Below are 25028 nucleotides of genomic sequence, written 5' to 3'. Positions count from 1 at the left end.
CCGTTTGTGGTGTACATGTACATAACATACCACGGTACAGTTCGCCCTTGTTGTAGTATCGTAGGCGAAGGCTCTCGAATGTTCTTTCCTCAACTAGCCGGCTATACGGTAGTATACGAGTTAATGAACGGGTTCACACGGGCACCAGACGGTTGCAGGTGCAGATAGATGGGTGCAATAGCCTCGTCACAGCATGATATACCACATGGTAGACGGGTGCAGCAACAAGTGCCTTCCCAGAGAGCGCAGCGAGTGCGAGTGGTGCAGCAGGTGCAGTTGTTCACGCTGGCGCTGCTGGCAGGCACGCGGAGCGAGATTTGAGGCGCCCTCGTTTCTCAGCTCGAGGCAGACGAGCACTGCGAACTCGACCGCGCGACGACGGCGCTGTCAGGCAGTGTAAGTTCGAGAAAGCCCAGCGTGTTGGGCTCCGGGCGCTCGCACTGACCGACCTAAGCGAGGCGAAGGCTGTCGAGCCTCGCGGCCAGCGCCTCAGGCCTGTGACGCGCGGCGCGCGACGGCGGCGCCTTCGATTCGAAGAACTGGGGGCTTCAAGGCCCACGTGGGCTCCGTTCGCGTTCGAGTGACCAACGCCACGCCGTTCAATGCGCAAGGCGGGGGGGCGACCAGGCTGACCGCTGCAACCACGATCGCAGTCTGCCTGCGGTCTGCCTCGACTGGCGTGCGCCGATGCATCCGTGTTTAGTGTAGCGAGCGGAGCCCGTCGTGAGTCGCGGGCGTCGCGCCTAGGCTGGCTTCGGCGCCGCTTGCTTGCTTTACGGCTGGCTGGAGCGGGGGAATAAGATTCATCTACGTGCCGTGCACTGCGCGGCATCGACGTTGAACCACGCAGACGAGCGCGTTGATATGCATCATATTGCTGAGGCGCTGCTCGACTTGAGGCGCGGCGGCGCTCGGAAGCAACTGCGGCTTGCTCCCGCTCCCCGAAGTCGAGCGAGCTGAAAAGCTCCACAGCGGCGAGCAGGCTTGCTGGAGTAGTCAGAGGCTCCATGTCGCGCTGCCAACGAGGACTTGGCCCAGCGCAGCGCAGCAGCAGATAAGACAGCAGCAACCCACGCGACACCGCTTTCAACGACGATAATAGCGATACGGAGGCCAAGGGGGAGTGCGCGGCGCACGCCAGCGATAGCTGACGCGGCATCGCGCGGGGCTGCGAGCCGAGTTCTCCACGAAGCAGTAGCCCGCTCGCTGTCGCAAGGCGATAGCAACGCCGCTCATCGCTGGCGACTCGATCAGCGCGCTGCTACGGCGTGCATCTGTGCGAAACAGCTTTCGGCTGTGCTGCCGAGACGAACATCCTTCCTGCGAGCAGCCTGCCTGCCTGCCTGACGGCCTTCTTCTTTCCTGCACGTATTGACCGTGAAGCTCAACGCCCTCGATTCAAGCACTCTACGGTAGTCTACACCCCGAAAGGCACCAAGTCGCAGCGTGACAGGAAGCTCAACTCTTCGCCCGCCTATCGATAGCCGACCGACCATATGTCGCCGGGGGCACCGCTCGAGTCGTGACCAGGCAGCCCAGCTGGCTGCGCGTGTCCGCTGCAACCATGCTGCGACGGCCAGGGCAGCGAGGTTGGCCGTCATGAGCCATGCATGACTCATGGCGGCCGACAGCCCAGCGGCTATTGCAGCCTCGCCCTCGCTGCCTGCCGGCCTGCCTGCTCGGTGAGTCCTGCGCCGCCTGCCTGCGCCACCTCGACTAAGACACGCACCTTTCCCTTCGGTCACCACCACCTCGCAACCTCTCGCCCGAACCCCGCCCAGTAACGGAGCCCGTTGGTCGACACATGCAGACCGCAGACGAGCGGCGCTGGCTGGCTGGCTGCCGGCAGACCCGGCGAGGTTGACATGATATCCCATTGCGGCTGAAGCGGCGGGGCTCGACTCTCTCTCTCTTCGATGGAGTCGATCACAGCTCCATATTAGCCTGCACTGCCAGAGCGCGGGGGCAGCAGCTCTGGAGCTAGCTCTGGCGCTGCTATCGGAGGGATACTCGTAGTACACACCCGTTGAAGTGCCCGCCGGCGACTTCAACGTGTCTGGATATTTCTTAGAGCGTGTTCGCCAAGGTAGCTGGAGATGGAGATGGCCTCTCATCAACTCTATTTCTTGTCTTTTGATTGGTCAAAATAGTTTAGTTCACAACGTGACAACTGGAGAATTACCCCGTCTCCTTCTCCAGCTCCCAGAGGTGGAGAAGGAGAAAGTAGCTGGAGATTGAGGCAGTTCAGCCGCACAGACAATGGACGAAGAGGAAGCTGCACTGGTTGAGAATCCGACGATGCGCCACGAGGCCCTAAGGAACAGATTCGTACCGTGACCTCACTGCACTTTGAGCCCATGCTACAGTCAGCCGCGTATGCAAGTTGGTTTGAAGACAATCTTCGCTGCACCAAGCCGACTTTCCTACGGATTGCTGGTTTACTACGAGATCAAGGTGTTCTGTTTGCTGCTGCCAAAGTACGGCAGCATAGCTTTGAGAAGAAAGTTGCAGCCGCGCTTTACTTTTTAGGCTCAACTGATGGGTACCGAGAGGTCGGTGGTGCATTGGGTATGTCACGGAGCTACGTAATGGAGATTACGACCGAGGTGGTGCGCGTCTTATGAGCAATGGCGGCGGCTGTCATTTCGTTTCCACGGAGGAGAGAGGACTGGGATGCGATCGAGTCAGGTTTCGCTGCGCGTCATGGCTATCCTGGTGTGGTGGTCGCCACTGGCTGACGGAAACGGAGGCGCAGCTCTCGGAGCGTCATCGGCAGCTTGGTCTTGCCACGAGTCCGGTGTCTCGGGCACAGTGTTCCCGGCCGACGAAGAAGCAGCAAAGTAAGGAGAAGGAGAGCGAGTCGTTGCAGTTGCACTGTGATTGGCTACTTTTACCTAGATGCGCTCTGTTGTAGCGAACAAGCTGGAGATGGAGATGCACCAACTCCCTGCAGATATCCATCTCCAGCTGCGTAGCGAACACGCTCTTATTCGCTGACGTGGCACAGGAAGTCGGATCCGAGATCTCGGCCCGCGATTGGCCGAAAAGCAGCTGGCCGCGCTTCAACTTGGCGCGTAACGGGCGATCCTGCCTAACGCTCCACGACGGCAGAGGCCCGAGCCCAAGGCGAGCTTCTCGGCGGCGGCGGCGGCGCCCAAAAGCGCAGCGCTGCCGCAGCGCAGGCCGCCGCACTATCCATGCTGACTTCGCTTGGGGCGCCTTGTTGCTCGAAGTCGGGGGAGGAGGAGGCCGCAACTTCGAACCCCCTGGGCTCCGATCGCATATCGTGTCCCTTGGAGAGTGGTCTCCGCTCGCGAGCGGATTCTGCTGCACTCGTCGTCGGCGGCGGGGCGCGGGCAGCAGAGCTCGCTCGAGCCGGATCCGGGCCTCGGGAAGCCGATAGCTCGACTAGCAATAACCTTCGCGGCCGGCAGGTAGCATTGGACCTACAGATTCCGAATGACGGCGGGCGGGCACTCCGCGACGTATTAGTGTGGCCGCCTGAGTCTGCCGGTTAGGGACTATAACGTATGGGTTCTCGACCGCACTTACAACCCAGTGCGATCGTCAACGGGCGAAACGGCACCCAGGAAGGGCACACATTTATCACTTCACAACTTTCGCGCGGTCTGACGACAGCGATATGCACCATTCACACGCCGGACGAAGGGCCCATGGACACAGTTCAAACCTCCTGTGTGCCCAGTTCCGGCAGTACTTGTCGCCATATGATTTATTAACACACAGCGAGGCGTACCAACTAATGAATAGAAAATCGTCGAAGTATGACCGGACTCTTTCAACATCTCGCGCAAGCTATACAGTGTGAGTTACCCCGTCGGATACATACTCTTGTATTAGCTAGCTAACGTTGTCGCCTGATTTGAAAATACTACTCGAAGCACTTCTAGATACATGTATTAGATTATTCTACTCAATGAGACCGTCTACCTGGACATCGGCTCCTCTACGTCGAGAACACACTTTAATAAGACGTTCTACGCATCTGAGCTTACTATACGCAGAACACTTGTAGTACAAGCGGTGCCTCGTACAAGCGATTGGTACGTGGTAATGCTTTCTAGTTGTCGTGTTTAGAGCTTAAGGAGATGGCGGAAGGCGTAATTCGGGCCAGTCGAAACAACAAGGTCAAGACTCCCTCCGGCTTCCGGCTTTGGATTCAACGAACACTGAGGGTTCCGTTGGCTGCACCTTTGCTAAGCCATAATTTGCTCCCACGATACGAATTAGAATCGCAAGCCAGTTGACGAGGCTACCTTCCAGTGGTAGTAGCCTCATCGCCTGTCCTGCACAGGCTCGAATCCGTTTTCGACGACCTTACCGGGGGGCACCTCCGGCAGGCAACAAGTTGCGCCCCTCGGTAAAGGTCGTCGAAAACGGATTCGAGCTTGTACTGTGACCGCGACAGATTAATCATTTGCAGATTTCCCCGCTACAGTTCGCCAGCGCCCAACAACCGAGCATGGCCCGCGTCTTCGCACTAACAGCACTGTTGGCGACGGCTCTCCTGGCCTCCAGTGCTAACGCCAAAACCCCCAACTATTTCGTGGCGGCGGAAGCTCCGGACTACAACAACAACGCGGTCGCTAGTCTGCTGGCCAACGTGAACTCGGTGCGCAAGCCCGGCGAGGCCTACGCTGTCTTCGACTGGGACAACTCGGCAATGTTCGGAGACGTATCGGCCACGACGATGTTCTACCAGGTGGACAACCTCAACTTCCGCTTCTCGCCGGACGAGTTCAAGTCCATCTTCGCGCTGGGTTACGACGTCAGCAGCAGCGACAAGTGCTTCCCCGATGGAACCAACTCAGTCATCGGCAAGGACGTCAACGGCGCCGGCGTGAAATTCGCCACTGTTCTCACTGACGCTGCCAAAGACTACAAGGTGCTGTACGACGCCTACATCGCCCCCACGTACAAATTGGGGGGCACCACCGCCACCGCCAGCACCACGCTCGCTGACATCAAGAAGACGACGGAGTTCCTCAACTTCCGAGCCAAGCTCGGATTTCTGCTCTACAGTCTGCAGCTCATGAACGGCGGCGACGACCACTCCGAGTGCTCGTTGATCAACGCAATGGTCGTGTACCCGCGTCTCTTCGTTGGCATGACCGAAACGGAGATCAAAGCGTTCGCTCGTGAAAGCCTCCGATGGAACTTGGCCCAGTCGCTCGAATCCTTGTCGTACACGTCAACGGGGAGCGTGGCAGTCAAGGCGTCCTACTCCAAGGGGCTGCGCGTCTTCGGTGGCCAAGAGACAACTATCCGTGCTCTCTGTAAGGCTGGTGTGGCGGTGTACGTCATCAGTGGATCGCCCGAAATCCTCGTGGCTGAGGCTGCCAACCTCGCCGGACTCGGATACCTGATGCCGCGAACCAACGTGTACGGCGGTCGCTTCACGACCGACTCCAAGGGCCTGTTCACTGGCGAGCTCCTGGCCAACTACCCGACCACGTGGGGCCCAGGCAAGGCCACCATCGTCAAGAACATTCTGATGAAGAAGCACAAGGGCGCGGCGCCGATTTACTCGACCGGCGACTCGGACGGAGACTGCGAGGCGCTCAACACTGTGCGCGACGGCATCGTCCACATCAACAACCGCCTCAAGGAGAACACGACGTGCATCTACGGCTTCTACGAGAAGGCCTGCCACTACTTCGGCACGGCGGAGCCTGCCACGCGGAACATGTACCTGCTGCAGGGCCAAGACAGGGCCATCGGCATGTGGGTCAACTCCGGCTTTACCACCAAGGATGGCGTCACCTTCACGTCCGGCGTTTCCACCAACAACGGGTGCGCTGCGTACAAATTCCTCAACCAGTAAGTAGATGTCTAAAACCTCATAGCTCCAGCGATTGTTCATCAAACAATTTTTTCTGCTATACTTTCTTGCCGAAGTTATGTCTTCAAATTTCTAGTTAAATGTGAACGATAATTTTCGTAAGCCAATACTTGCGCTCTGCCGAATCGGCACTGAGTCGAAACACGCTGCTCCAGTTCCTAACGCTTTCGACAAGCCGTCGCTCTTTGGCATGCTCAAACGGGTAGCTCTAGCCACTGCTATCTACTTGTACTATGACGTCCGCACGGCTTACACCCCTTGTCGAGCATTCTCCAAGGCGGCGTCTTGCCACACAGCACGCACCCGACCCACATTGAGCAGGTGCTGGTGCACGTCCTTGAGACGGCGGTTCTAGCTGAAGTCGTCGGGGCACACATGGGTCTTAAATTCTTAAAGTAGTAGACGCCGCCAACACGCAAGAGTGCATGCGGAGGCGCTTCAGGCTAAGGCGGAGGAGTGGCTCGAAGAGCGGCGCCAAAGGCTGGGCCATGACCAAGGCACAACCACCAACCCCGAGCAGCTACAAGCAGATGCGAGCCCAACCTGATCGACTCGACAAACACACGAGAGAGGAGTGAAAAACTTCTCATGTATATCCATATTTGAGACCGCGTCGAACAAAAAGATACTAATCAACCAAAGTACGAATTGGGATTTAGGTACCTCGTTGGAAAGAGGGGCGTCTTAGCTATCTTTTGAGGCCCTCCACAACTTTTAACAGTTAGATTAGCCAAAGATATGACCCCGCGAAAAAATTATCTCCCGTCCCAGAGCAAAATTAAGATTTTTTTATTGGCTACCCAAGAAACGAAGGGTATCATTGGATCCGCTGTACAATTTTACACCACAAATTCGCATTGAAATAGTCTTAAAACTTCACTTTCGTGCGATGCTTCACATTAGTAACACATGCTGTCAATTGATATCATTTTGGATTAGCATGGACATAAGTATCACATTGATTGATCAGCTGGGCTAGACGACGTACATTGCTACACTTTTGAACTAACCAGAGACTGCAGCTTTTGAGCCTTTCCCTGAAGGCAGCGACGCTCACACTTATCAGCTCTGATAAGGCCTGTCACCTTCTGGTGAATATCAACCTCGATCAAATTGATACTTATAACCTCCTCGGCTTGCTCATCGTCTTCGATTCCCTCGCTGTCCCTCGTCACCTCTCTATCCTCTTCAGCTGACTCGGCCGTGCTCCAATCTTTATCATCATTGCTTTCATCAGGCTCCTCGCTCTCAGACGAGACGTCGCTGGCAGCATGTGCCGCAACGTGCGGGGAGGTCACGCGGGGTCGATTTTTCTGGTTGCGCTGCCGATCGGTTCGAGAAGGCGTGCACGCCGGTGATTCGTGCAGCTCGGAGGCACTCTCCTCCTGCTGCGGATCGGAGGTGCGCGCAAGCTGCTGCCCAGGAGCTGCCGAAGCGTGCTGCTCGGGCCCGTACGGCGTATGCTGCTCGGGAGGAGGGGGGTGTTGACAGGGAGGGGACGCGGGCGGCTCCGAGGCACCAACGGACTGTGGCGCGAGAGCGCCGGAAGCCTGTGTGCCGGCGGGCGACGACTCGGGGCCGCTGGAGGTCTGCGATGGCAGCTCGGAGGTCGAGCGGTGGGCTTCCATGTCGGCGGTGGTGTAGATCTTCTTTGAGAGTGAGGTGTTGAGGGAGCGTTCGCTTTAGTGACAGTTCAGGTTTTCAAATCACAAATCGGGCCCTTTCTCGAAACTTCACTTAGATACGAAAAATAGCAGCCAATTTTCAAGCGCGATTATCTCGATAACTCTAAATGGTGGCTTAGTATCATTTTGCTCGAGGCAGTCTCAATTTGATAGTCCCCTGTATGCAGTGCATAACGTAGGTAGACCAAGTAAATTAAGAGTGAGATGACAGAGAAGGACAGCCGTAGTCGCCGGGTACCCAGTGGGCCCGGTCAGCGGGGTTGATGCAGAGCTCGCCCTGAGTGATAACCGCATAAAAATAAAAGCATATTGGTCTTAAAGTCAACCAGCGCCTGGTTCGACACCTTGACGCTCGTGTAGATACCATAAGCCTCCAGTATGCGCTCCTTGTCGCGACTCCGCTTGGCCAGCGTACAGACGCTCGAGTACTTGAAGGAGAGTCTGTAAGTGGTTCATGATGAGGTTTACCCATAGTGGCATCAATCTACCATACCATCAATTTGAAGCAACGGCTCAGCTCTACGATTCCTTGCAGCGGTTCAAAGCTTAACTTACCGACGTTATATTAAAGTCTAACGGGGCTAATGCTGTGTCTGAATGAATAAGTATGATCTATCCCGAACAAACGCTTTGAACGGATTTGGCTCATGTCAACGACGCCATGACTGTCTGATTTACTGTGTGAGCAATCTTGGCGGTGGTAGAGTAATGTCTACGAATGATTGCGCTGGTGTTGCGGACCACTTCAGCTGGGTGGCTCCCACGTGCACGGAACAACTACTCTGAAGAGCTTCGTCGTCCGTTCGACGATGACCTGCAGTGTTTGTCCCTTGGATTAGATTAGAATTTCTAGCCTAGAAAGCGTCAGCTGTTGAACCCTTCCTACATCTAGAAATCATGGAGTTGATCAAATTAATACTTGTGCTGAGTATCTGTGCTCTCATGTATTCGCATCGACGCCGTGGTGTTTTCGCCAGACTACAATCGACTTTGAGAGGGTGATATTGTTGTTGTATATTATTGTGCCTTTCACTTATTCTGCCGTGATAATTCTGGCATAACTCTAATCCGTTATCGACCTTAATTATGCCCCGAGTTAGCTAATTCCCATGTTAATTCCGGGTCGTCCCTCCGTGGCAGAATTAGGAGCGGCGATGGTGAGGCCGAGTTAAGGCGGAATAAGCTAGTCCAGCCTGCATTAGGCGGAAACAGAGCGATTGGCGGTTTCCTACCCGCCATCCATGCCATTCTGCTCGTATCTCCGTCGATTGGCTCTCAAATGCTGATCGCGGATGTTAGGGGAAGCGCTCACAATCCTAGGCAGAATTAGCACTAAATAAGCGTTGATCGCCCTTTTCTGACTCTAATTCCGCCTGAATTAACAGGTCACCCGCCAAAATACGTGAAAGGCACAATATATGCTTACTAACTAATATTGTGCCTTGCACACTTTTTGCCACCCTGATTTAGGGGATGTTTCATCCGAGGGTAGGATAAATGGGGTAACTTTTGACTCTCATCTCCTATTTCTGTAAACACCTATAGAATTCCAAGAGTAATAACTGTCTAGAGGCTACAGCCAGTGAGCTGGTTGGTAGCATACAGCACCAGTGTCGAACCATCGCCAGCAGAAGCACAACCGCCGCTGCCAGCATCTCGGCCACCGCCGCCAGCAGAAGCACGACCGCCGACGCCATCATATCTAGTGTACCTCGCTGGCTTGCGAACTTCAGGAGGAGGACTTAATTCTTAAAGCGAAGCTTCAGCATTTTAACTGTCTGCAGATTCATACAAAATGTTAAAGCATCGAATCGCAACTTGTTCAAGCAAAACACATCATACAAACCTCGTCCGCAGTCCAGTTCAAGCCTCGTTTCGAGGTCTGAGTTTGCTCAGAGCCCGTATCGGGGAGCGCGTCGCTACAGCCAGTCTCAGTAGTACCACTAAGCGACGCGGCAACGTCGTCAGGAGTAACGAGACCAGGGGGAGAGGCGGTCGCCGCTGGTGTCCCTGTGCCGCTAAGTAAAGCTCGAAGCTCTGCAGGCATGTTCTCCATGGTTGCAAATGAAGACTGACTGTGCAGTAAGGAAGTATATGCAGGGCTGGCTGTGGTGCTAACCAACGATTTTGTGTGGATCTACCCGGCTATTTTGATTCCAGGGCTGAATCTGTTTCAGTAGGGAAAAAGTTACCATGGTTACCCCAGCTGCCCCGAGCTCGCAGCTGGGGTAGAAAATGCTGATCTGTGGTTGGCCGAGAAAGTTACCCCATTTATCCTACCCTCGGATGAAACATCCCCTTAACCGTCATATAAACAGGCGGATTATGTGCTCGTTTTAAAATTAAAACGACCTCACATATATTAAATCGAGGAAACTTACCATGGGAGCGGTGCAAAGCACAATACATATTAATAGTAGTAATATCAATGCATGACAACATCGCAGTATCAATTTAATAATAATATGGGGTGTCTACTGCAAAATAGCAGGATAATAATCACGAAAATTTGCGCTAATACGGAACCCTGTTGGTAATTTTAGCTGGAATTCACAATACTCACAGGGACACCAATTCATAAGACCAGAGGAATAGCATATTCAAGGCATAGGTTCATTATGTACCGTAAAAAACGGATCCAGTGCGACACCGGTTTTCCATTAGCAAGGCCATTTCATACACCGTTATTAGATTATAACGGATAGCGCCAAATAGCGTACCCTTTCCGAATTGAATACCTCCTCTCAAATCTGATAGAATTTGATCAGTATACAAAGCTATTGTACCTACGCCAATTTGTATACCTCAACAACCATACAGACGTTGAGTACTTTCTAATTTTCTCGAAACAGCAAAGTTTATGTTAAGATTAGCATGTTAACATCTTCTGACTTGCTAAGAAATGCCTTAGAATTGAAAATCACACATGATCAAGGCGTCAAATACTTACACGTTTTTTATTTTAATACTTACACACCTTTTATTTTTTTAAAATACTTACACTCCTTTCATATTTTAAAAAAGGAAAGGAGTGTAAGTAGTTACTTTGTCAGATACGGCAAACAAGATCCGGTCGTTTTAATCTTTGAAATGGCAATTGTCTTCGGTGCCGTTTGCCAGTTTTGGAGCTTCACGCAAAATTACCGTAAGATACCTAAAGAAAAAATGGTTTTCGTCAAGTTCTGCTTGCTGGGATAACGCTGTCCATGCAACCGAGGGGAGTCTCCATGGCTTGAAGACTGGCATATGAGTTGCCAGGGCGTCATCAAAGTAGTTTTGCAGTACGTAGCCAGCTCGCAACAAATATCCAGAACTTGTATGCATCGGATCTACTTAGGTAGTATACCCTCTCCTATTTGTATACATTTCTAAAATTGATAAGTGTTCAATTCAATAGTATGCGGTATACAAATTGGCGTTTTCCGTTAGAGGCGTTAGAGGCGTATAAGCACTTTTCAGCCAATATAAATTGCGTAGGTCTCGGCTATTAATTGACACTGTGTCGCACTGGATCCGTTACGGTAGTTCTATTAACAACTGCTTACTTTATAGACTAATCTATAAGATTTCTTGACAATCAGACCCTTTAAATTACGAAGGCTGTTTTTAAAAAAAAACGGTTTTTATGATGTTTGAGAAATGGGAGACCCGTATAGCAGATATAGCATTCAAGCAAAGAGTGTGTCGCTATACGCAAGTTTATAAAAACAGTGCGGAAAGTGGTACCACAGGTAGACACTGAAATAAATTTGAGCGAACTGGATTTGCATTCAATTACAGAATGAAAATCAGTTCGCGGGATAGCGTCAGATTTTTTTGAAAATTCTTTTTTTAAAAAGAAAAATGTATTTGACAGAATTTTCTCGTAGGATTAACATCTGCAAGATAGGGAAAATGACTCCGACATAAAAAACTGAGTCAATGGCGATGCTAATATGTTTATAGAATTTAAAACTAGATACTCACGAGCCACAACTATTCTCCTGGCGAGGGAGATTTTGTAGCGGGTAATTACGATTTGCCTAACTCTGGATATAATACATCCGGTATATTATACGCAATCGAATATGATCTTATTTCGCTTGCATCGATTCATTGTTTTGTTTTGCATTTGAATGGATAAAAATATGTGATTACAAAATTGTAATACATAAGTGTCACACTTAGACATTTTAGAACCTTTAGGTTTAAAAGTAACGAAATATCGTCAAGACCTTTTGAAATGTCTTTTTTTGGTTAATCTAAAATATCATAAACCGAAATCATGCTGTTTTATAAAATGGTCTGATCAGCGCGACTCAAAACATTTTTAGTCCAGATAGGCTATCTGCACTATCTAAGATAGATCTTGTCCGCGACCAGCTGCATAAGACTTGGGAACCAACAGCCACAAGTACAACGACACACACTTTCATCGATCCTTATGATACTCTATTGGCGAAGAGACACGTGGTCGCCTTATTCGGTTTTCAAACAGGACATACAAAAACATTCAGCTCAACTTAGTCGCATGTAGAGTTTGTATTATGCTACACAGGTTCTGGTAGGTAACTTGCGTTAGGGTGCTAATTTGTTTTGAAACGTTTCATGAGGTCAAGCCGGTTTACTCACACAAAAGCAATTGAAGCGACCAGAACGTATAAAAACAATTTTGGCCTAAGCTGTTCAGATTTTTTATACCCTGTAGCATAGTTCCAGTTATTGTTCAGCAAATGTCTACTTGGTTTGAACGGCTTTTAGAAGCAACCGTAGGCGCTCATTTACGCTCCGGCAGACCGAACGTCCAAGTGTAGCTCGTTTCGTGGCGAAGACGAACCTGACCGTGGTCAACGTGGCCAGGAAGTCGGTGGAGCGTGGAGAGTTGGTGTCTAAAAGCGAATACGGTTCCAGAACAGATTTACGCGTGGTGAGAGGGGACGATGAGGTTGTCAAGAAGCTCATCGAGACTAATCGCTCCCGATCGCTCCGAAGCTTCTCGAGGACAAGGACCTGAAGCTGTACATCGATGGCGAGCGGCATTCGTATCACCATGTGGAAATGCGTGGTGAATGGACAATGGATGGTATCTTCCTCAAGACGAAGGACGTGGGTGCCGTGTTCCAGTCTCCGTCGTTTGTGAACACCATACAGCGTTGTGGCAGCACGTACAGCCTGAGTGAGGACTACGTGGTGTTTCGGATGCCAAAACCGCACCCGTGCAACATCTCTTAAGGTGGCGGTGGTAGCGGTGCAGGCACTGCAGCAGGTGCGCAGCAGACAGAGACAGCCGTACAAGGCGCGAGGAACAAGTATGTACTAAGCACCGAAGTGTTTTTGACGTTCTCGGGATTGATGCATGCGGTGGGCCGCACTGACACACCGGCAGCAAAGCGCTTTTGCGAGTGCAGATTGTTTTTGTACTGCTGTACGGCAGTCCCCAACCGAAAACAAGTATGCCAGCCGCACTGTGCAAGGTCGACAAACCCTTTCTCAAGACATTGGTGACTCTGAATCCTTAGCAAGTTGTGTGCTCCTACTACGTGAATACGACAATGCACGATGACGGCGCTTCAGTGACATCACATGTTACAATTATGTATTTGCAAACGTATGTTTTCAACCGCTTGTTAGATATAGCTTGACACCTCGTACCATCCGTTGCCCGAGCTTCCTTAACTGCGAATACGAAATCTCAAAGCACAGCGGTCCGTTAGCCTTCCCGAGCCGAAGGTGGTTTGAACTGGAGTGAGACACTTCGAAGACTGTCATCTGAGCACGCTTCGCATAACACACCATATCATTTTTAATCTGTTAATGCAACAAGATTCGTCTCAGCTGCTCCTGTGCTTGGCTTGACATACATATTCATGTCTGAACAAAAGTACGAGCTTCATAAGCTGCTATCACTCATTCAACAATTGTCTCTACTTGTGCGCATAACTCCGTTAAAGTTCTTACAACGAAGTCAGCATTTTGACTTATTGATAACGAACTCAACGGTGAAAGCGATATGTCTCACTTTTGAGCTTAGTTAGATTGGAGTCAATTGAGAATAATTGTTTCTTTTAAAAGAACCCTCCTTAAAACAAATAAGACTATACAAGTCTTAATAGAGTTTTAAGCGGCTTATTTCGAGTCGGATTAGACATTTCGACCAGCTTTTATAATATAAGTATATTTTAACAGGCATAAATGGCCCAACATACCAGCGCTGGGTGTCCTGCATTCCCATACTATTGTTCATATTAAATATCAGGAAGAGTATGGGAATGGTCCGAAAATGGAGATAAGTTTTACGAATTGACGTCACTCCACGAATCCCCGTCGTTGCTATAGCGACCCCAACGCCACCAGAAATCCATACCGACGACGCACGCACGAGAAGGATGCGTGGGCGTAGGTAGCTGGGTTGCCAAGAGCCATTAGGCTGTCGCAGACATGTTGCATCGCTCAATAGCTCAAAGGAAGCATAAGACGCGGTTCTTTCTAGAGCTACCGCATTCCTCATGTAATCGCATACACCCTGATTCCGGGTTCAAAATGAGTCCCGGCTAACTAAATGTGTCCAATATTTTAATATAAAAAGTCTAGTCCATACAAATCTAAAGTATAAAGGTGGTGTGATATAAATGCCTTGGTACACAAAGGTTAAAACAAACAACTATTATTACGGGACCCGGGCCAAGAGACCCCTTTAGAGACACACTTTTTAAAGTTTTTTTTACTATAACCCCGAAAAAAGTTCAACCACTCCACTAGATCAAATGAATGGTTTTAGGATATCTCTCCTGAAAATTTGCGTGCTCGCCGGATCTTATGCAGCAGAAAGCATTCCTGCTTGGTATTCAGCTTGGCAGAGTAAAAAAAGCCTGCAGTAAAAGCAACTTAGTACACTGGTAAATAAATAAAAGTATTGGCCCCACCATATATTGGGGCCCCCAACTTGGGGCTAAAACTACCCGAATTCTTTTGCAGCTGTCCGGCCTACCCTGTACCCCACTTCGCGGAGCGCTAGTTTCACCGAAATGTTAGGGTAATGACAATAATACATTTCAGAACTCAAAGCCTGACTTAAGAAAAAGTGCTGAGCCAGGGAGACGGAAAACTAGGTTTTGGATACGGTAGACCCTTCTTACCTTCCAATCCCGTTTTATCTAACGTTACCTTCGGAGCATTTTGCACCGCTACCTGCTCACTACCGCACAGAGACTGTGTTGAAAGAGAAAACCTTCACAACTTGCACTCAATTGAGCCAATAGTATTGACTCATCAGTGCCGCGATTAGAATTGTGGCCCCGCAAACGATCAGAATGTGCACGATACAGTTCTGACGAGTGGAACGTGGCTACCTTCCAGTGGAAGTTCCATCGCTTATCTCATGGTTCACATTCGTTTTCGACAATCTTTGACGGAGACGCTGCGAATGTGCCGGGCGACTTGGCTATCATTCGTGAATTCGCTCGCTCCACTCCAACCGCCCGTGTCTTCGCAGTAGCAGCACTGTCGGCGACAGCTCTCCTGGCTTCCAGTGCCCACGCCAATGACTCCAACTACTTCGTGACGGCCGAAGCTCCCGACTATAACAATGAAGCGGTGGCTAACCTGCTGGCGAACGTGAACTCGGTGCGCAAGCCTGGCGAGGCCTACGCTGTCTTCGACTGGGACAACACGCGCATGTTCGGAGACGGGAATGTTCTACCAGGTCGACAACCTCAACTTCCGCTTCTCTCCGGACGAGTTCGAGTCGATCTTCGCTCTGGGCTACAACGCCAGCAGCAGCGATACATGCTTCCCCAACGGAACCAACTCGGTCATCGGCCAAGACGTTAACGGCAGTGACGTGACCTTCATCGCTGTTCTTACCGATACTGCCAAGGACTACAAGGTGCTGTACGACGCCTACATCGCCCCCACCTACAACCTGACCAACGGATCCAGCGCCGTCACCTCGCTCGCTGATATCAAGACGACGACGGAGTTCCTCAACTTCCGCGCCAAGCTCGGGTTCCTGCTCTACAGCCTGGAGATCATGGACGGCGGCAATGAATACTCCACGTGCTCCCTGACCAATGCCATGATCGTGTACCCTCGTTTGCTTGTGGGAATGACGGAAGACGAGATCAGAACGTTCATCCGTGCCAGCATTCGATGGAACTTGGCCGAGTCGCTCGAGTCCTTCACATACACATCAACGGGAGATCTAGCTGTCGAGGGTTCGTACTCCAAGGGTCTACGCGTCTTCAGCGGCCAAGAGGCGATCATGCGTGCCCTCCGTGAGGCGGGTATTGCAGTCTACGTCATTAGTGCATCGCCCGAACTGTACGCGGCTGAAGCTGCCGACCTTCTCGGATTGGGCTACCTTGTGAGTCGGGACAACGTCTACGGCAGTCGCTTCACGACCGACGCCGCCGGTCTGTTCACCGGCGAGCTCTTGGGCGGCTATCCGATCACGTGGGGCCCGGGCAAGGCCACCGTCGTCCAGAGTATCCTGATGCAGATCCACAAGGGCGCGGCGCCGATCTACTCGTCCGGCGACTCGGACGGAGACTGCGAGATGCTCAGCACCGTGCGCGACGGCATCGTCGACACCAACAACCGCCTCATGGACAACTCGATGTGCATCTACAGCTTCTACGAGAAGGCCTGCCAGTACTTCGGCACGACAGAGCCCATCACGAACAACACGTACCTGCTGCAGGGTCAGGACAAGTCCATCGGCACGTGGATCACCTCGGGCTTCACGACCAGGGACGGCGTAACCTACACGTCCGGCGTCCCCACGAACGACGGATGCACTACCTACAAATTTCTCTAGGACGTAATAGCCCTCAGACTTCGTAGCTCCAACCTATGACACTTTGACTTCAATGTTCATGTTAAATGTTTGTATTCGTTGTATATAGAACCTCGCTTGCACCACACAATATATTTTTTTCAAAGCAAACGAAACGACTGCTTCTGTCGTGGCTGAAAATCCGCTCGAACTGTGACATTCGCATCCCACTGCAACATTTGCAGCGCAACGTGAAAGTTAATACGTTGACTGCAAGAACGAATGCTTGCATCCAGTAGCACTGGACCAGTTCTGGGGCTCCGCAGCTCGAGAGCTGCGAGTTCAGCACACCTAGTCGACGGGTTGAACAGTACGGTAGCGAACCTCCTCGTCAGTCTAGTCTCAACCGCGAACGATTACTCGGACGGTATCATAGTTTGCCGGTGGCGTTGCATGCTAGCCATCGCTTGGGAGGCTGGTCCTTGTGGGGACGTGTTATCGTGTGGCGATTGGCGTGCTGGCGTTGATGCTGTCCGAGCGACATGGGTCACAGTACGTTGAAGATGGAGCTACACCGTGCTGATCATGAGAGCCTCGACGCTCTCTACGCGCTAACTAGCTGCAGTATTATAACCCTCGGGTCTCGGATGGCCTTGCATGCACTTCTACAGCCGCTTTTCGCAGTTGGTGTTAGGCATACCGCACGTGCTGTCGCACTGCAACATCAAGAAAAAAGGTTTAGGATACTTGTATCGATCCTAGTATTAAACAACAATGCTAGGCAAGAGCTTACGGCGTCGTGCAGTTGCAGCACTCCTGGAAGTCCGTGGACGTGGAGATGGGCATGTCGGACGTGCCGCAGCCATGTGCGGCCGTGAACTCAAAGTCCCTGCACGATGGAGACGCAGTTAATTGGGGTACGGGCTCCCCACGGACAACGCGAGGTGCATCTACAGCTAATGATTTACTACGAGAGCTCCAACCTTTGGCGTTTTGACTTCAATGTCGTAGTTGAAGTGCAACTTATGTATTATAAAAGGTTTTGCTTCATTGTAATAGGTAACTCGTGTCGTCCACACCAAATCGCCGAGAGGAAACCCGTCAAAACTTTCATACAGAGAAAGACAAGACGCGCCATTGACCATCACTCTGCGCGAGCTGCTCGATGCCTCCACGCCGGACGCGCTCCGTCACGGCGGCCCAGGTCCGCGCTGCCAACACGCGGCGGCGCCAGGACGCAGCAACTGCTGCAGCCGCCGCTGCTGACGCCGAGGAGTTCAAGGCGGAAGACCCGGACTCGGACCACGTCGCGGAGGAGCAGAGCCGGAATCAGACGCCTCAGAAGCGCGCCAGGGCTGCCTCTAGCCTCAACGCGCAGCCGGAGGACATTCTATCAGGCAGCTACTTATCAGGCGCGGGCCACAACGCCTCCGCGCTCGCCAAGAGGCTCAAGCAGACGTGGGAGACGCTGCAGCACGCTCCAAGCAGGCAGCAGCAGCGAGAGGACGGCGTGCTGGACGCCCAGGCGGCCCAGAGGCTGCAGCTGGTGGCCGCCGAGCTGCTGCAGGAGAAGCTGCTGAGGCACCAGGACAGGAACGTCAAGTCGCTGGTGGCCTACTGCCTCGTGGAAATGATGCGCGTGTCGGCGCCCGACTCGCCCTTCAGCTCCAGCGAGGAGCTGTACCGAGTCTTCAAGCTGCTGTGCGACCAGCTGAGGGCTCTTTCCCTGGTGCAGTCCAGCGGATTGCATTGCTATCACGTGCTGGAGAGTTTGGCTACTGTGAAGTCGTGTCTGCTGGTGGTGGGGCTGGACTTTACTGTTGAAGAGCAGGAGGACGTGATGATGGTACAGTTGTTCCAGGCACTTTTCGATACTATTGGAGAGAAACATCCCGCCAAGATGGAGAATTTGATGCTGAGTATCATGGTGGCGTGCATTGAGGAGAGCGATGGAGTGGAGCAGCCGCTGCTAGATGTGATTTTGAGACCGTTGCTGGATGCAGCAGCGGAGGCGAGTGGAAAGGACGGAGAGGAAGAAGCTGCAGTGAAGAGGACGTCATGCCACTTGGCACGGGAGTTGATTCGACGAACCAGTGAACTCCTGCAGAACCCGCTATCGAACTTTTTCAACAGCATTTTGATTGACGCGCAGAGCAGGTTGGGCTCGCAGAAGTCATCTGAGCTCAAGGAACATGTGTACACACTGATCTATGAGGTGCACAAGATTAACCCGTCGCTGCTGCTGTATGTGCTCCCTAATGTGTGCCTGCAGCTTCAAGTGGACGAGGTCGCTACGAGGTCAGAGGCGATTGCACTGATGGGGAAGTTGTTCGCGTCCTCACACGCGGACTATGGGCATCAGTATATGAAGAATTTTCGTGATTTCTTGGGCCGCTTTCGTGACGCTAGCAAGGAGATCCGTCTGCAGATGATTAAAGTAAGTGCGCCTATCTGGGAACAGAAGTCTGACTTGGCTGGCCTTTTGGAGAAGGAATTTATCTTGCGGTTGAGCGATCCGGAGTGGGAAGTACGCCAGAGTGTGGTCCACGAGCTGTGCGACCTCGCGGCTAACCGTTTGGATCTCATCAGTGAGGAGTGTCTTCGCGCAGTGGGAGAACGGATGAAAGACAAAAAGGTGATACTGAGGAAGGAAACGATGACTGGTCTCAGCCAGGTATTTAGTACTCACATTTCCTCGAGCTGGGAGGAAGAAGATGACGAGGACGACGACAGACCTTTGTCTCTTGCAAATCGCAATATCCCCGGTGCTACCATTAAGAAGCTGGGCTGGATCCCTGATTACGTGCTGAAGTGCTTCGCGTACCCCCAACAAGAACTCAAGCTCCGCGTGATTCAGCTTCTGGATGATTTCCTTCTGCCCAAGAACCTGTCCGAGCGAACTCGTGCGAATGGATTGCTATTTATTTACCACTCGTTGGATGTTACGTCGAAGGAAGCTTTGCGGCGAGTCTTCAGCGAGCGCGCCAAGTGCCAGGAGATATGCAGTACTTTCGTAGCATTCAAGGTACAGAACCGCCACAAGGGTCGCGCCACTGAGGCTGACGATGGCGCGCTGGAGAAAGCAAAGCAACAGCTCTACGATGGACTAGCCCCGTTGTTTTCGGATGTCACTGGCTTGAACAAGTTGCTGGAAAGACTATCTAAATGGAAGGACCACAGTGTCTTCAAGCACATGGGGGAGCTGTGCGACTTCTCGAAGAGTCAGAGCAAAATCCGACACGAGCGAGACCAGTTGGTGCGTAGCGTGGGGTCAAAAACACCGTTGGGTGAGTTCCTGAAGAAGCTGTGCCGAAAACTATCGCTGCTGACAATGAATCAGGCGTCCGTCGCTGCTTTCTTGGACTTCTTAGTCGCGAGAGAAGGACGACCGTCGAGGGAAAATCGCAGTTTGGTAGATCTGCTGGTGATGGCCTCCGGGGAATTGCCGAAACTATTTGCCCCCTTTATCCGAGAGAAAGTCGCGTCAGTTTTGGTTGAAAGCGTGGACGCTAGTGCGGATCAATCTGGCACTAGTGATGAAGACGATGAGGAGGATCCTTTACTGAAAGACCCAAGAGTGATTCTCGGATGCTTGCACATTCTTGCGAATTTTTCACAGCACTGGTCGGCGACTATCGGCTTGGGAGAGAATGCATCAGTCGAAGAGGATAGTAGTACGCCATCTGCAGAATTAATGGAGCAGCTTCACAATTTCTGCCTCGGAGACAGTGACGTTGAGGCTCAGAATTTCAATTCTGCGAAGGAGAGTCGAGCTGCAGAGCTGGCGGCATTTACTGTCGCACATTTTTACGGAAGAGCGGATGCAACTTCTCGGTTGATTGGAAAACTGTGTTCAAAGGAAAAGCTCGGCTCTCCCAAAGTTTCTGGAGTGTTGCCTGCGTTGCAGAGCCTGGAGGTGTTCGCTAAGCGAAGTGGCCATGTATTCTGTGCTGACAGTTCGTCGCTCCCACATCTGTGGGCACACCTACTGGATGACATCATTGGCGAAGGTGAAAACACTCCTACACCAGGCACGCCCGGTTCAAGAGAACGCAGCCAGAAGGGTGGTAAATCTGCGGCATCGAAGCTAGCGGAGGCTCGCTGTTTGGCCATTAAGGTCGCAGTAAATCTGCTTGTGTACTGCCGTCCCGCTAGAGGCCCATCAGACTCGCGCGTGGATGGCACGATACTTGTTAAGCTGTTGCTGGAAATCTTACGTTCAGACGGGAAGACGTATGGATCGACACCAACTCTTGCTGCCCTATTCAGGGCAACTGCATCGTGTGGTCTCATTAAAATCATGCGCAATCGTCATCTGGAGGCTTCGATTTCAGTCGCAGAGTGGCAGCTACTCGGCTTCACGATGCAAGATTCAAGTGAAGACGTTCGGCGCAAGTTCTTGAAGAAATTGACGTCGCACCTAATGAAGCAACCCGTGCAGCACCCGCACAAATACCTCAGTTTTTTGGCGTTAGCTGCTGCGGATTCGAGTATCACTGTGAAGAGAACCGCACGGAATCTGCTCAAGATTGCGGTTGAACGTATGCGACGCATGTTTGACGCTGCATCTTCGCGAGAAGCAGAGGCGATCAATAGCCCCGGAACTCCTAGTATGAGTGCACTCATGGTTCCCGAGTACGCGCTGCCATACGTCATTCATTTGCTGGCGCATCATCCAGAGTTCCCGGTCAAGTTGGTGGAGAGAACCCCGACTGTGGTAGTTTTGCAAAGCGCACTGTGGACGGATCAATTGGCATATCTGGGCTTCTTCCTGGATGGTTTGGTGTCTACCAATGCGGCGGCAGCAGATAACATTGCGTTTCTGCTGCAGATGTTGACCAAGCTTTCCCAATGCCACGATGCGACATCTCCCGATGACATTAACATTTATCCTCTGATTGACAGCGCCGTCGCTTTACTGAAGAAGAAGATTAAGAACCAGTCGAATCTGAAGCCGTTCCCAGGTAAAATCTTCCTGCCGAAGCATTTATACAGTCCCGGCAGACCAAGCACACTTGCAACTCCTGGCGGAAGGAAGGAGCCTGAGGGTCCTGAATCGCTGGGGCAAACGACTCGTGGCCCAAGACTTAGCGTAAGTGCATCCGTCGTTACACTTGACGTCCATTTTGTTCATGTTGCTCACCCGAATGTTGTAATTTTATCCACAGACATCGCTATCTCCAATCAAGCCGATGGACTTTGCTGCGCATTTCATGAAGCTAAATTCTCCTCCTGGAAGCTCCTTGAAAGTTTCCTCGAAGAAGCGCAAGCGGAAGTTACTCAAGGCTGACGGAGGGTACTCCGATACCGAAGAGAAGCAAGAAGACAACGACGATGACGACAGCGAATCGCTAGCGACTCCACCTCAGCGTTCGTCACTGATCGGAAAAGCTCGACCGCAAGGTCGTACATACGCGGATGACTCAAGTGACAGTGGAGCCGAGTCGGACGCATTCTTGCCTCGATCCTCAAGCCCGACTCCTGTGCGCAGGACTCAGCGGAGTGAACCAGCTTTTGCAGCATCACCCGTGCGCTCACTTGGCATTCACGACACGATCGAGGAAGAGAAGGAAGAAGAAGAAGAGGAGCAAAGCAAAGAACCACCGAAAAAGCGCGTGGCCGCAGCTCCGGACTCACCGGCCAATGGGAAGGTAAGATTTCACTTGAAAACCCCATCCGGGTTATGAATTCGAATCCTCACTCAGCATGTATTGATTGTCCAGCCAAGGATGCGGTCAGCTCGACGACGCCAAGAGGCGTAAGTGCTCATCGACGGACGTGCTCAGGAATCGATTTTTATTTTATTGTGCTGTTTTATCAAGCACGTCATGAATGCGTTTTGCAACACATCTGAATGTTTTCTTGCGGTGTGCACATTTGCGGTGGAGCCGCCCATCTTGACTAGCGTTCGAGGACGCTAACGTGACGGCGGAACAGCGCGCGACTTAACAACACCACAAGAAGGGACGGAGTGCAAGTCGGACGTGAGAAAAGAGGTAAGATGGGAATGTAAATTCGATGGATTGGATAAATACAGAGCGGTCTCTTTTACGAGAGCAGGAAGTCGACGCTGTGGCGGGGATCCACGATCTGCGGGGTGGAAGAAACGACATCGTCGTCCTGGACAGTGCAGGCCTGACGAATGTCCTCGATCCTGCTCCGGATCTGGCCGGTTTTGGAGATGTTGGCGTCGCTGAGGATGGACGCAGCGTCCACAAGCGACACGATGGCGCTCAACGCCTGGACGAGGTCCCAGTCGGCGCTGAACCACGTGACGATGCCGTTGGGGTCGAACTCGAAGCGGTACTGAACTGGGACGACAAGCACGGAGTTGATGACCTTCTGGAGCAGCTCCATGTTGTAGTGTAGTCCCGGATACAGCGTCAGCACGCCGTCGCGTCGGCAGCGGATGTGGAAGTTGGTCTCCATGACTACGACGGTGGATTCAGCCAGCGCTGACACACTCATGGAGAGCAGCTCGTACCTGCTATACTGGTAGAAGTCGCTGAAACGTTTCCAGAGCATGATGACGGTCTCGACGCCGGAGTAGTCTGGACCAGCAGTCTGCGCTGTCATGATGGAGCGCAAAAAGTGTTCCTGCTGCTGGACCAGACTGGGAGAGATGCCGAACTCGAAGAGACGGAAGTACTCCATGGTGAGGCGCGCCGGCACCCCGGCGTCGGTGCCTCGCGAGCTGAAGCAGCTGCGCTCGACGAGCAATCGCTGGCGCTTGTTGTTGAGCTGCTCGATGTCGGCGAGCAGCGTTTGTACGTCGTTGGTGAGCATGAGCATCTTCTCCTTCTGCTTGGCTCGGTGGCGGCGCTGGTGGAACTTGTACTGCTGGCGGCGGCGGAGCACCTTCTCGTCGACTTCGTCGTCCGGCTTGGCACGCTTAGGGCGCATGGGGGGCTTGCCTGGGGCGGGGACGGACACGATACCTGCGACTGCTGCCATTGGGGTTGCAGTGGAATTGAGATGTGGCGGCTGGGCGATTCGCTTCAGTTGGACCGAGTGGCAGCGGGTGGACAAGTCTTGGTCCAAGACGGTGAGAGACAGAATGACCGTGTTCACTCGCGCGTCGACGCGAACGGCACCGTGTTGTGAGAGCTTCGGGTCAGCTGCTGCCGCCGTTGTTGTCGGTTGTTGAGTGCCTGGCGGACTGCTGTTGCCGTTCGGCGGGGATTTTTCTGACTGAGGCGAGATTGGATAGCCCCACCTGCGATAGCCGTTACTAAAAGTTACTATTGGACTACGAAACGCACAGAGCCCAGAGCCCCTTCGAATACAATTTCACTGGAGGTTTGTGAGCAAGAAATCCCCTCTTGAAAACAAAAAAGTTCGTTCACAGCGTCTGCCAGGCTTATCGCGATATTTCGCATGCGAAAAGCTCGCGAAGACCCCAAACGAGCTCCTTCATACGCGCAGTTTGGACAGGACGGGGCTTTGGACAGGAGTTTCAGCCAGCATCATCGGGTGGGCCCAGCCAGCTGCAAAACCGTCCTCCCCAAAAAATCGTCGGCGACCAGCAGAAACACCTGCGGTCTTCCTGCGACGCCTGAAAGCAGTAGTTCCACCACCTGAGTCAACGCAAGTTGCGGCACTCGAATTTGAGTCAGGCGTTGAGTCAACGGAAGGAAACCCCCCATTGCGTCTATCTAGGCAACGGAAGGACCCCCCCCCCCCCCATTGCGTCTATCTAGGCAATGCTGAACGCGCGCGGGAATGCCGCTTTCGGTTCTGGGCTATGCTGGCGTGAGCGCATGCGGGCATGGGGCTCTATGGCAGAAACCACCGCCCTCGCCAATTTGACAATAACATCTCCGCTCTCGCGAAATTCACCGGCTACCTGATTGTGGTGAACTTTCCAAGTCGCCGTCATCGACAAAGACAAGCGCGGATTTCACGCTGCAACGGATGGTTGAGCGTTCGAGACGATTGGGGGCGTCGGGAGGGCTCGGCGAAGTCTGCGAACTTCCAGCGGCGGCTGCGAGCTTCAGTACAGTACCCAGGATTGCTCATCTGCAGCTGCAGAGTGTACCGACTGAGAGGTAACAAACCTCATTTTAGATTTCTGCGTATTGGTCTGCGATTCCCTCCAAATGGAGCCGCAGAGTTGGCTTTGAAGTTGGACGCGAGGAACTCGTTCCCTTGACGCGTATGGGTAGAGGACGCTTTCGGTGTGGCGCAGCCTCGCTTTTGCGCACCGAAACCTCTTGTGGTGTGTTCGTCATTTGCCGCGGCCCTTTTATCGAGCGGAAGGCATTCAGGATGTCCAGGTTAGGGATTCAGCACGGCAAAGCGCTTGCAAAATTTAACACGCCGCGTCGTCGGACAGCTCACAGTCCTCGGTCTGCTGGCATACATGTATCTCGGACTCTAACGTCAAAATGCTGCAGGTCGCTCACTCACGGCTCACCTGTAAGCTGTGGGAGACAACTACCGCCTGGTTGACTCAACGCCGGCGACTCGCAAGAAACAGCGGCAAAGGTCTTTTCAAAATGGCCGAACTATGTGCAGGCATCAACAATCTAGGCACTTGGTACATAAACAATCCAAAGTACCTAAATGGAGTTTTCAAAATGTCCTTGTTTAAAAGAATGGCTTCAGGATCGGTTCTATAGTAAATAGTGGTCCATTGATGGTTATGTCATGTATTTCTCGGTGCTTTTATCTTATCTAGCGCAGTAGCGACTGGGTAGAACCACTCATTCCGTCGCCGCTACAATAA

At 52.3% G+C, this 25028-nt stretch overlaps 5 protein-coding genes across 5 annotated transcripts; 3 read left to right on the top strand and 2 right to left on the bottom strand.

The window, feature by feature from the left end:
- Positions 1–4483: 4483 nt before the first annotated feature.
- PHYSODRAFT_467464 (hypothetical protein) lies at positions 4484–5845 on the top strand (the record flags this gene model as incomplete). The annotated part of the gene is made up of 1 exon (XM_009518250.1): positions 4484–5845. One exon carries the CDS (start codon positions 4484–4486, stop codon positions 5843–5845), a length of 1362 nt encoding a protein of 453 aa, XP_009516545.1.
- A 1010-nt stretch (positions 5846–6855) lies between these two features.
- PHYSODRAFT_246225 (hypothetical protein) lies at positions 6856–7491 on the bottom strand (the record flags this gene model as incomplete). Its single annotated transcript, XM_009518249.1, has 1 exon — positions 6856–7491. One exon carries the CDS (start codon positions 7489–7491, stop codon positions 6856–6858), a length of 636 nt encoding a protein of 211 aa, XP_009516544.1.
- A 7061-nt stretch (positions 7492–14552) lies between these two features.
- On the top strand, positions 14553–16342 carry PHYSODRAFT_246362 (hypothetical protein; the record flags this gene model as incomplete). Its single annotated transcript, XM_009518248.1, has 3 exons — positions 14553–14560; positions 15057–15219; positions 15266–16342. 3 exons carry the CDS (start codon positions 14553–14555, stop codon positions 16340–16342), a joined length of 1248 nt encoding a protein of 415 aa, XP_009516543.1.
- Positions 16343–17465: 1123 nt separating this feature from the next.
- On the top strand, positions 17466–21590 carry PHYSODRAFT_470057 (hypothetical protein; the record flags this gene model as incomplete). Its single annotated transcript, XM_009518247.1, has 1 exon — positions 17466–21590. The coding sequence occupies one exon, from the start codon at positions 17466–17468 to the stop codon at positions 21588–21590; it is 4125 nt and encodes a 1374-aa protein (XP_009516542.1).
- A 758-nt stretch (positions 21591–22348) lies between these two features.
- Positions 22349–23254, bottom strand: PHYSODRAFT_467570 (hypothetical protein; the record flags this gene model as incomplete). The annotated part of the gene is made up of 1 exon (XM_009518246.1): positions 22349–23254. One exon carries the CDS (start codon positions 23252–23254, stop codon positions 22349–22351), a length of 906 nt encoding a protein of 301 aa, XP_009516541.1.
- Between the last annotated feature and the right edge of the window lie 1774 nt (positions 23255–25028).

Source organism: Phytophthora sojae (genome assembly GCF_000149755.1).
Source record: "Phytophthora sojae unplaced genomic scaffold PHYSOscaffold_1, whole genome shotgun sequence".
NCBI lineage: Eukaryota > Oomycota > Peronosporomycetes > Peronosporales > Peronosporaceae > Phytophthora > Phytophthora sojae.
This window is presented reverse-complemented; position numbering and strand designations above follow the sequence as displayed.